The sequence below is a fragment of the Clavelina lepadiformis genome, chromosome 2 (genome assembly GCF_947623445.1).
Source record: "Clavelina lepadiformis chromosome 2, kaClaLepa1.1, whole genome shotgun sequence".
NCBI classification, from domain to species: domain Eukaryota; kingdom Metazoa; phylum Chordata; class Ascidiacea; order Aplousobranchia; family Clavelinidae; genus Clavelina; species Clavelina lepadiformis.
Window position 1 is genome coordinate 3,373,694 of NC_135241.1, and position 12,638 is coordinate 3,386,331.

The following is a 12,638-nucleotide window of genomic DNA, read 5'->3' on the forward strand; positions in this document are numbered from 1 at the left end:
AATTGGCCTGCGAATTCGATACGGATGTAATACGCTGTTATTGGGTCACATTATTATTTTTGTCTTGAAAGTGTTTTCCTATTTTGAAACAATGAAAACAATCGACCTACCTTCCACCAATGAGAAATTCATTACGGTCTTCTTTCTTTCTGTCTTTGTAGAAGTAAAGGCAACCAATCAGCGTTGACACAAGAAACATCAACGCAAAAACAACGTAATCACCAGCAGAAAATGTTCTTCGCGTAAAGTCGGGAGCAAAATCCATTGTGCATTGGGAAAATGTTTCAATCAACTATAACTATACACTGGCTTAACACTTGCGTATAATCTAGCGAGAATAGCTGTTTATATATTTTTATATTGAATCCACAAGTTACCATAGTCTTTTCCTGTATAAGCGGTCGATAAACCGGTAGGCAGTTTTTATTGACTTGTTCTATGCCTATGGTAACTTCTTTAATATTGACTTTCTAGTTTCTAACTTCATGTCACCAATGCTACTAAATTTTACCTGTTTCCCAAAGCTCCAGCAAATCAAGTAAACTGTACGCATAACGAAATCAAGGCCGAGTGCTCATTCACGCGAAGATTGTCGAGAAAAAGTCATAAACTGAACGTAGTGTTAGCAATTCAGCCGCTTTAAATATAAAGTCGCTATCGATCCAATTCTCTGCAATCTACTGTACAGTCATGCTGATTAAATGCGAACACAATTTGAATACGATGTTTACTTTAGAGATATACGGATACAGCCGCGCGTTTGTGTGTTGACTGTAATAGCTGAGCTCTAGTTCTAGAATAGTTTCTTCACGTTACCACTAGCCCCATTTATACACCTTTTATGCCTGCTAGCAGTTCCCCAAATTTTAAGCGTAAAGGTTTGTTGTATTCCGGTCGCTTGCACGCACGGTAAACGTCGGGAAACAGCGATCAGGTCATGCGTGTGCAGCCGCATTATTTCGTGCGTAACTCTGCTGTTAAGCTTACAAACAGATTTTCAAAAGCAACACCTCAAGTGCGATAGTCAGAAAACCTTTTTGTTTGTCGACTTTAGCTTTATCTTTTAACTGTTTTTAGTGAATTTGATAAACTTACCTTTATTGTTACTTCTGTTGTTATCACATATTATGCTGTTTGTGGGGCATGCTTGTGATAAGGATTTTTAATGTCACAGTTGGCCGAGAAGGGTAAAGGAATACTGCAAAACCTGTGTGTCTTAATTTCTTAAAGAACTTACATTAAAGGTTACGTCCATATTGCATGGGTGCATTGGTGAGAAAGTATATTTATTCCAGCAATTACTTTCATGATTACTTTCTTTCATTAGATTCATTCACAGATACGTTATTTACATGTAAGCTATCGTTTATACACTATTTTCTACTCTTTTTTATGTAGTGAAACGCATAAACTGGTAGTTTATTGATGTTCCATCAAATGCCAATATGAAGGTAAACAGCTACTAAAAACGACCGTTTAAAAATTTCTTTCCGTTTTAGAGAACTAATTACAACGGAAATTTACGACACCTTAATACGTGTTATACTGTTGGCTGCTAAAGTTTCCCAAAATAACTTTCGAAACTCCAGCCAGGTACTGTAAAACGAAGAATTAAAGTTTCGGTGGAATCTTCACCTTGGGCGATACTTGATGGTTAGTTCTCAGAAGTCATGCTGGTGCAATATTTATTTAAATGAGTGTAAGGGTTAACCAAGTCTGAATTTATGTAAATTTTAAGCGAATGTAAGTAGGCAAATAGAGCAATACATTATGCTGTTATTGCTTGACATCGAGGCATTAAATATATTCATGCTCACGATAAAGCTCCGAACATATTAGTATGACGTTATGTATATAAGATTATATACGTACACACAAGGCATTGAAAACAAGACTAATACAAGGTGAAAATGTGCTCAACAGAACATGATGCAGTCATTTGTTTGGTCGTAACCTTGCGCTGACAAACAAATGATTTGCTGTAATCACCAAAATTATTATTGGCTTTTCATTTACAAATAGTCTGTTTTATTCGGGCAATTGGACTTTTTGATTTAATAACTTCACGAACCTCTTGTAATTCTCGCCTAGCGGCTTCATACAAGGCTTTCATGCTTTCTTGCTCTTTGGAAACACTTATGGCTTTTTTGTAGTCCGCTTCTGCGTTTTTGTAATTTTTCAGGGCGTACTTGCACGCGCCAGAAATGTAATGACTTAGCGCTTTAAATGAACAACGAAGATTTTGATCCGTTCCGAGGTCTAATGGTAAAAGTTTGTAACCTTTTTCAGCCAGTCTTAAACTTTTCTTGTAATCTTCTACCTTCAGACACCAATAGCTAACATCGATCATGCACAAGCTTTGATACTTGATTCTAATCTCTTCATCTGTTTTCGTGGAGTGCTTGATTTTATCAATTGCATCTTCTCCGAAAGCGATTATGTCTCTCGCTAGGTCACTAGGTTCATTTTCATCCAGCGAAATGGTAAAAAGTTGTTTAAGGATCTGGAACAAGTCATTAATGTGACAAACTTTGTCAGACTTATCCGCGATGAACGTGCACAGGTTGAGGCCACATTTGCACAGCGTTGCGGCACATCTTAAATTCTTATGTTGAATCAGTCTTTTTGCGGTCACTGCCACGTAGCCAACTACTTCCTGGCAAAAGTGCTCCGGTGGTTGGATTTCTGTTGCGATTTTGCAGAGATCTTCAGAAAGTTGTGTCTTATCCCCCTCCAGCTGTAGTAGAATAGCCAAGCGGAGCATATTTAACTTATTGATTAGACGTGGGTAGCCCGATACGTCACAGTTCTTTAGATACTGGTAGATGTCTTTGCTTTTGTTGGCTTTGAGTTCCGGAAAATTTTCGTATAGTCTTGCCAAATCTATGTGAAATGTGTAAGATATAATGGTTGATGAAACGAGGTTTTGACAGATCTCCGAAGTTTTGCATAAAACGCCCAGGGCTATACTTATCAGACGCTATTTCAGTCGATTTTACAAATATTTAGCTATATATCGTATCAGCGTACGTAAACAGTTTAAAACATTACACCAAATATCAAAAACATGTTGCAATTACCTTCATTGTTACCAGCGAATTGATCATTGCTTACCATTTATTGTCTTGTAAATGCTATTTACTTTCTTTTCTTCACTTAACGCATTGTCAACTTCGCGGAACGTGTAATGCGACTTAAGGAAATATTCTTCCGCCTCTTTTGGTTTCTTCTCCATCTCGTAGATCGATCCGAGATTGTTACAGCAAGACCCATAAGCGATAAGCTTCCTACAATTGCTCCCAAATTCTCTCTCTAGTTCCGTTATTGTCTTCTTGTTGAATTCTATCGATCCTGTTATGTTGTTGGTGCGGTTATAACAGGCTGCAATGCATTCCCAGCACGCCGCTTTCGCTTGCAGAAGCCACTTTCTACTGACATTCTCATCTGGAAGCATCAGACTTAGAAGTTCCTCCGCGTAAGGCATCATGAAACTGTTAACGATCAATTTGGGCGCACTTCCAGACTTGGAAACAAGAGCTTGCATCACCCTTGCGCATCTTTCAAAGAAAATAACCCTAGTCGATGATTTGGTCATCTTCACACAAAGGTCTTTTGCGTACTGCATCAATTGCAGGATTGGTAATAGGATCTGGTCTGGGTGTTTCTTGTGAACCAATTGAACCACGTTGATTATAGCATGAGCCGTTTTCAGCAATTCATTTTGGGACAGTGATATCGTGCTGACTACTTTGCTCAGCTTTTCACAAGCTACGGTTGCTTCTGTGCTATTGTCAATGGACTCTCGAATGGAAGTTATATACTGGTGGACCGTTGCGTTTTCTGGCAATAATTGGAATAAGTTTAAGCATAGTTTTACGTATAGTTTTGTTTTGGGTTTACTTTGAAAAACTGTATTTGCATATAAAGCCCGTGTTTCCCAAACGTAGTTTAACAGAACCCTGCTCCTCTAGTTTAATAGAACCCGTAGTTTAACAGAAATCTCCGCCCAAAAACGTTTGGGAACCACTAACCATAATCTATTGTTTTGATATAACTTGAAACTATTGAACTTGGATTGTTAATTAAAATTTACACCTTTGTCGTCTTTAGTGAAACAATTCTCCAACATTTGCTCGTAATTGTTGGTTTTGTCTACTTCTGCATTTCGCAAGAGCTCCTGCTTTTCTGAAAAAAATTCCCCATGCATAAACATTGAAATAATTATAGTGGTTTCCGATCACATTAGCCGTCTTTCATTAGGTTCATACGAAGTTCGAAGCAAAAAATACCAGAGCCGGAGTAAGTGCAACCTTAAACAACGCGATCATTGCTTATAATAATGACGGAACTATACGAAGTTGTTCTGTTGAAACCTGTGTTGGTCAGAGAAGTACTCATTGGTTCCACTGATGAGGTGTGTGGCATTTGTGCGACATCTGCTCGTTGGACATCTGCTCGACCTTTATCAGTATAATTCGAAGATTTACAATTTTACCTAATACGTAGTATACTAAGATCAACACGGGGTTTTTGTCTATGTATATGATTTACAAATAACAGGAAGTTTTATAACCAGTTTTATGAAACCATATGTCTGAATAATAGTTAACCTCAATCCTATCACCTTTTTTGCGGCATATAATTTCATCTATTGAAACACATTCCTTTTCATCCGGTAAGCCTCGTCTTATGTTTACAAGCTGTACAGTGTTCAGCACGCATCTTGCTACTTTCGAGTGGTCGATACTTTCCATTTGACTGCGCAGCCTGTCTCTTACAGTCATCATCGCAGGTCGCAGGGCTGGCGAGTGGTCCCAGCATTCTCTCATAACGTTTTGAAGCAAAGTTACGACTGTTGCTTCATCTTCTCGGCCTTCTTCACGAAGCTCGGTTAATTTTTCTTGTATCTCAGCCTCATTGAAGCGGATGCCTTCGATAACGCGTAACACCAGTAGTTTAGGCATCACACGAGCCGATTCGGGGTAGCGTCGCACCAACACAATGTACACAATAATACCAAAGCCGTAGACATCCATCGCGGTTGTAACGCGACTTGAATCGGTATTCAGACGTTCAGGAGCAGCGAATAGAAGTGTGTATTGGTTGCCTTCGTCAGGGTTATCATCATTCGGACCTTGGTTCGATAGAGTATGCATAGATAACGCGGCACCACCAAAATCGGCAACTTTGCAATGCAAATCAGAATCCAGGAGGATATTTTGTGGTTTTAGGTCTCCGTGCGCGATCCGTATAGTTTGAAATAAATTGTGGATGTAAGTGATTGCGTCCGACACTTCATAGCATATTCGTAAAAGAAGGATGACCGATATAGTGTCGATGGTTTTGTTGAAAAGCAGGTCATGCAAGGAACCGGCCGCCATATACTTTGTAACCATTCCAATCCATCCTTTCCATTCTACCATGCCTTCGACTCGCATAACAAAATCGTGGCTGGCGAGAAGCACCATCTTGATTTCCTTTAAAAACCTAAGAGAACATATGTGCATTATTCTGAGTGGTCCAGACCGCCGTTTACCAGTTTTCCACCACTGAAGATTAGACCACCTCAACAATTCTCATCGACTTAAAGCCTAGTATCAGCATACTTCTTGCGTGAGGCTTCCATTTCCTGTTGAGATCCTTGTAAGGGTTGACACTTCACAGCCAATCTGCCATGCACTCTGTGGTAACCAACAAGTACGGTACCAAAGTTGCCTCGTCCGAGTATGCTATCCTCAGCCTTGCATAGTATTTTGGATGCTTGGAACTCTTTCACGTCGTCCCGGGCTAGCAGAGCCTGTTGTCGGCAAACACATGACAATTTTATGGTTTGTGATCTTTTTCATGACTTTTGCAATTGCGATCGTTATCTAATTCGTGTATGCATTGACTCTTTTGAAGTCAAGCAAAGAATTGCACACTCACATACGGATTGAGGTTTGAGAGATTCGTATGTCATAACTCTTTCTCATGTGGGCCTGTACATGGGTACATTTCTTTGCTTGACCACTATTTTGTTTATGTATAGCTCATGCAAGCCTTAAAAAAAGCTAAAACTTTCAATGCTTTAAATGAGATAAGAATCGTTAAACGTTTTATGATCTGTGTGAGATCGTTTACTCACCTCAGCATCGTTCATAACGCCTGTCTTTAGCCGGCAAATTGTTTGCTATTATAATCAGTTTATCTAGGCTTAAACTAGAATGTACATAAACATTTATGCCTTGTTCCTCATTTGCCAAACAATGTTTTCTAATTTTACCGTCATTGTTTTCCGACACCTGACTATAATTGAGTAAATGCTAAACAATATGCGCCACGCATTAGAATTACATGCTTTATAATTGCCGTCTCATACTTAAAGTTGTTACTGGAAAGCCTTGTACGCAGTTTTATATGCCCTAAGGCAGTAGCTAACATTTCTGGAAATGTTTTGGTGTGCGTCAATTTAGGTGTAAAGCGTTAGGTAATTTGTTGTTCCGCTTTAAAGTGTGGTTATATTTAGAGCGTTGGCACGTTGGCCATAACTTTTATACAAACACTTTGCAAATAACTTTTGTTCTAAAAATTGCCAAGATTTTTTCAATTTTATTCTAGCTGCTTCAATTAGGCTATTTATTATCACGTTAAAGCCAATTCCTACAAAATGGGCCTTGGGGGAAATTTGAAAACGAACTGTCTACAAACACTTTCAATTATAGATTATACATTTCGGAATTTAAAACAATTGCACAATACCTCTACTTAAGGTTTCGCATATAGTAGTTTAATTATGGCAGGTTGTTTTCTCCACAGTCTTTTTTCAACTGAAGCCTTTAATATGAAATAAAAATGACGCTCTGTTTCGCCACCTACCGGCTATTTCGCTATAAACATTAACTTTGTTGCTTCAGAATTGAAGTTCTTACAATGGGAATGTTAAAGTTGCCAACACAAGAAGTCGTTGTGTTTTTTTATGATATGAGGTTATTTGAATAACGTCTTTAATGGTACCATCCAATGTACACTACCCTTCGTACATTTCCCCACGATTGAATTTGCACTTCAGCTAGAGTTGCTCGCTCGTTGTCGCAGCGCGCATTAATTTTTGACTAGACTTTTTTGGTTTTCGTAGCAATTAGGTGTTTTACGAGAAGTGGGATGCCAGCCCAATTACACGTTAATTACACGTTAATGACATTTAAACTACAAATATCCATCTCAAATGGTGTTTTTGTCTATGGCGAAATCATACAAGTGCACACAATCCATGAAAGTAACTGTACAGTAATAAAAGAATTGCGTAATGGATACAGCAAAACGAATTAAAAATTTACAAAAAAGCAATTCAATTTATAGAAGCTGAATTTGTTTCAGGTCCTCAAACGGGGTCGCGACCCACAGTTTGCAAAACTTTGACCTAAGACATACTAAAGTGACATGCAAAATTTCAGGGAACCCCATGCGAGTTTTTTTGATTAATTGCATTTGTAGTAATTTTACTTTACAATAAAATAAACAAAGAAATTAGGCCTTTTTACAGGCATATGCGGGCCCAAAATTTTATAACTTCGTTGTTTCTCCCTTCTTCAACATGACAGGGTCCTCCAAATTCTGATGAGAAAATTGTGCATTGAACTTCTTTCTTACTTCGCAGAATTCTGCTACAGTGTCTTCAGACAAGCGAACATTTACTGTAAAAAACTTACAAAGTCTGCACTGTTCTTTTCATCAAGGCTTCTACGATTCACTCCACATGTCATGCATTTTCTGAAAGACTCCGGCAAACATTTAAAGATCCAGTGATCAAAGAATGGATAGATCAAACGAGGATCAACTGTCTTCCGATCCCTCCAACCGCCTAGAAAGTGTCATATGTTTGACGTAGGCTATGCATAATAATACCATCTTTAATAATCTTCAGTTATTAATTTATTGCATATATAAACACTCACATGTAAGAAGACTTGCCAGCACACCCACTACTACCGTCCAACAGAAGCCAAAAACCGTATAAAGTTGATAAGAAAGTGCGTACAAATTGGCTTCTGGTGGCGTGTATGAAGTTGTTTCTGTCACTGTAGATGTTGTAGCTAGAGGACTGAGTGTAGTCGCATTTTCAAACCCAGGACAACTTTCAGTACTGTAAGAAAGTTGATCAAGAAACTCTGGCGATGGTGGATAGTTTCGACTTCCTATAAACACCCAAATTGCCGCCGCAAGTCCAGCGTTTGCACCAAAAAAGGCTCCCTAAGTCACAATGTAGACAACACTATTCACACAATATCCTCGACCTCGTTGTAAACCCGACAAAGTCATCCACATTATATAGCTGGAACCTTACCAGAGAATTTACAAAAGGAAATAAGACACCAAGGGTATAGAGTCCGAGCAAAGGACCACCTACAAGTCCAAGCACGCTGATTGCCGCCTGTAGTACTTGACCAAGGGTTGAGGCCAAGTAGGCAAAGAGTATGCATATTCCTCCATAAAATACAATCATTCCTATATATAATAAACACATTCTCATAATATCCCATGTACTTGTTTTACATTTCTGCTACTTTTACTACCTCTGGATATCCATGTGTACGTTTTGTCACTCCAATTAAACACTGGCTTCAGGAAGTCTTCCACCGTAACACTTGCCATTGCTGTAATGGCTGTCGACACTGTGCTGTAAGCAAGTACATAGCACATCAGGGTGTGCATTAGCAACAGACTAGATAAGAAGTTTTGACTTCATAATGTACTAACCTTAAACTGCCTGAGTATACACAAGCGATAAACAATCCTGGCATTCCGGGATAATTTTGAAAAATATCCAACACAAGATATGGTAGAAGCTGAAAAATGTATTCTGAGATAAAATATGTAGTTTTTTTACTTGCTTGGGTTGTAAGTTTCTGTAAAACTACTTCTGTAGCCAATGACTGTGGACAGGTTTATGCTATATGCTGATACTTGGACCTTTCCTTTTGCCAACATATGTCATGTTGTGTCATAACATAACATCCCAGCGCATGTTTTGCTAACATTCCATGTTACTGGTTCTTTTAGATTCTACCGAAAATGGATGCATTTTTTTTTATTCTATAACTTGTGCAAAGGTCTGCAGCATGTGTGCTGTGTATTAAAGTATTTAATAAGCTTAAAGTTTATGTTTGTCACGCGGGTTTTGGGTCAATTTAGCCAATAACATCCAAGTTTTTCAAGGCCTTCCAGTCCTCAACCTATCACTCTCCTGAAAAAATCGGCCTCATTATTCGTTTCAGACAAAGCGATTAGTAAAGTCACATATCATGAGGAATCTGAGCGAAAAAAGATCAATGCACATAGATTACATAACATAACAACATAGATACATAGATTACATAACATACATAACATTACTGAAATAATTGTCATTTGTGTTGTTAGACCGATTTTGGTTATTTCACCTTGCCATCTAAAAACAAGACTACCTATTTCAACTGTAAATAGATAAACTGCTGGACAGCTGCAAATAAAGATCGGCATAAATAGATCGTTCGATGGATCATTTCTTACAAAACCTACCTGATCAGGCCTTTCTACAACAGCGTAGGAAAGCGGGTCACAATATTGGTAGTAAGCATACACAATGGTTCCACATAGAAGTGCAAATCCAGTTAACAATTCGAGCCCGATAAGATTTAAAAAAATGGCCCTGAAATATAAATGAAACCGTTAGATTAATTATAAGAAGGTCGTATTTTATCTTGCCTTATTCCGTACTTCAATTTATTGCTGAATTTCTGGAAATATAATTTGAAAAAATTTTGTACTTTTTAGCTTCGTGAACTGATTTGCAAGAAAGAAATCGTTGAACTTGTCCCTGGTTGACCCCATATAAGGCCATGAAAAGAAATCCCGAACCAAACGTTATGCTCCATACAGTGTGACGTATCCTTGGATCAGTATCGAATCTAAACAAAAATTTTCGACACAAATATCTACTACCTTTGCTATTCAGACTAATTTGTGATTGTTTAAATGTATAGTAGCCTACCTTTGATTGAAACACATTCGCTTATATTCTATTTTTTTTACTTACTTCAAGAATTCGATTCTTCCTCCTTCTTCACATGCTCTCCAGATGTTTTCAAACCCTCCCATCACAACTGATCCTCGGATAATGATGCTGATGAACCCGATCAACATAATGATAGCTTGAAACGCATCAGTCCATATAACTGCTTTCAATCCGCCCTTTATGAGAAGATGAAAGTAGGTAAATATCATTTTGCAAGTTTGTCAAAGGGACTCCTTTCTACTTCTCATCACTTTTTACGGAAGATTGGGACAGTCCCAAACCAACTAACGGGATTTCCTGTTTTATTAATACGAAATGTATTAAATCACGTATAATACCCAGTCTCAGGTCTAACGCTAATATGTATGCGCATAGCCTACGTAGTGATTTAAAGTTCAACTTATGTTTACTTTATATTATTGGAGTTACGCGGTTTGTGTTATGTCACAACGATATTAGATATCTTTAAATATGAAGCAAGCAATCAGATAAATCATAACAAAATTGTCAAAATCATCTTACCAACGTACTGTAAAGAATGCAAACAGCTGCAGTCGAAAAGATTGCTCCCCACAAGTCAAATCCTGTAACTGCAATGGACAAATCATAGTCTAAAGCTAAGTTTAGAAAATTCAAATTCGTTTACCTTCCTTGATATGTTTGGACTGTTGCATGTTAAACAGTATAACAATTTAATGTGTCTATACTAAACTCGTTTGTGTACAGCATAGTTGATTACAATAGCAGCAAAAAACACATACCTGCGTTTAAGGCCAATGCCGGGGCATATATGACGATTCCGACGTAAAGTACGGTTTGTAGTAGATAGAGCAATGTTCCTTCGATCCTGATTAGGCGATTGAATCGTTTTTCAAGATACTTGAAACAGTACGAAACATGATACTTCAAAACAATTGACATTCCAAGAAATTTCTAGTCTAGGTTTTGGTAAGCGTTTTTTGCCTGTTACCAAAGCGTGAGTATTTCTATACTAACCTCGTATACACTTGATAGCTGCATATTGTAAAAGGTGGGAATGTAAATTTCAGCCACGACTATTGTCATCAATACATAACCTAAAAGAGTCCTAAAAAGACTGATTAGTCAATTACGGGCTTTTTAACTCATAGTAATATGACGTCTGGTTTAGGACTAAGTCAGACGTTAGATGAAGAAGACTTCGATATTGAAATTAAAATCAATCCGTCAAAACTGTAGGGCTAGTGTTAGTAAGTAAATATATATGTGATGTAATTTTACTTCAAGTTGTCACTTCTTATGTAAGATATCTCTTTACCACACGGCCATACTAGCTTTAATGAGAGAAAAAAGGAGAAAATGTTGTTTACAAACAGCAAACGTTCTGCACGGCAAAAACATTCAGCAATTGTCACTCCTTTCTATTCACCACGAGTACATAGTTCCGAATCTGTAAACTTCTGACGGCGTCCCAAGCACCAGGACAGCTGACATGAAACCGACCGATAACGAGAAGGCAACGGGGTAGGCGCTCATTGACCTGTTCATGCAACTAAGTTGTTAATTTGGAAAGTTCCATTTGTAGCTTTTGTAACGTTAGTTTATTGTCTTTTAATCGAATTTTGAAACGTAATTTACGCGCAACATCAGCTTACCTGCCGCCCAGTAAATATTCCTCTATGTTCTGTTTTTTTCTGTCTTTGATGACGTAAAATATCCCGATTGCTGTAGACACGGACAACATTAGAGCAAACACCACATAATCAGCGACAGAAAATGTTTTCGGAGAAAAATCCATACTTTTATTGGTATATGTTTAACTCTATAAGAAATTGCCTCCTTGTTTAGGTATACATTCTGTTTGCAGTAATTAATTAAAGGGTATCACAATATTTCTTTAAACTTTTTGTAACTTGTGACAAAAACTGATTTCTTAGCACTCGGCTCTACACTACTGCTTTCAACTGATGTTACTGTTTCAACTCATGCGCAGCAAAACGTCACTGTTGTTCTTGATAGCCTTGTTTCAAATTCCGTCCATTAACGCACTGTTTTGAAAAAATGAAGGGTAGAAGCCATCGTCGTGTTGACTTACAGTTCCTTTACAAACTTGTTTTGGTGCAACGGTCTGATGCACTCTGATTGAGGCTGCGTAAACGTTAGTTATCGTCTTTTTAAAATCCGACTAAATCTCTTTCTTACCTTACTTTACCTTACCTTACCCTGCAAAACAAACACGGCAATAATCTTTGTAAGGCTTTTCAATTTAGCATTTCAAAGCGTCGCCAGTGCAAACTCCCCTTTGCTTTGTCAATTGTTTTTCTACTGCGGATACCTTCTTCGTCGACGCTTGCGATTTCGCACTCGCTGTCGTTGCTTTTTTAAGCTTAAGCTCCAACATTGCTTGTATAAGGTGTCTGGTAAACTTACAATATAAGTATGTTGCTATGATACTTAGAAGCTATTTGCACTTTCTTTCACCAAAGAACGAATTTGATCAATACAAATGATAAATTCGTTTACTTGTAAAACCGGTTTTTCTTGGACCCTAGGGACTAACTTTCAAAAATTGAAAGCATTCTTTCGGGTAACAAAATTAATCAAGATCAAAGATCAAATTGAAATT

The 12,638-nt window shown here is 37.8% G+C and overlaps 2 protein-coding genes across 2 annotated transcripts; both read right to left on the reverse strand.

Annotated features, from left to right (window-relative positions):
* Positions 1–1,668: 1,668 nt before the first annotated feature.
* On the reverse strand, positions 1,669–6,283 carry LOC143446812 (uncharacterized). Its single transcript, XM_076946629.1, has 7 exons — positions 6,125–6,283; positions 5,607–5,797; positions 4,625–5,487; positions 4,374–4,460; positions 4,096–4,185; positions 3,115–3,840; positions 1,669–2,883 (listed from the first exon to the last, which is right to left on the reverse strand). The coding sequence occupies exons 1-7, from the start codon at positions 6,137–6,139 to the stop codon at positions 2,009–2,011; spliced, it is 2,847 nt and encodes a 948-aa protein (XP_076802744.1). The 5' UTR covers positions 6,140–6,283; the 3' UTR covers positions 1,669–2,008.
* Positions 6,284–7,194: 911 nt separating this feature from the next.
* Positions 7,195–12,061, reverse strand: LOC143446264 (sodium-coupled monocarboxylate transporter 1-like). Its single transcript, XM_076945836.1, has 14 exons — positions 11,668–12,061; positions 11,442–11,552; positions 11,030–11,120; positions 10,795–10,912; positions 10,556–10,623; positions 10,055–10,209; positions 9,786–9,926; positions 9,538–9,667; positions 8,737–8,825; positions 8,553–8,656; positions 8,324–8,484; positions 7,935–8,229; positions 7,689–7,840; positions 7,195–7,593 (listed from the first exon to the last, which is right to left on the reverse strand). Exons 1-14 carry the CDS (start codon positions 11,808–11,810, stop codon positions 7,543–7,545), a joined length of 1,809 nt encoding a protein of 602 aa, XP_076801951.1. The 5' UTR covers positions 11,811–12,061; the 3' UTR covers positions 7,195–7,542.
* Between the last annotated feature and the right edge of the window lie 577 nt (positions 12,062–12,638).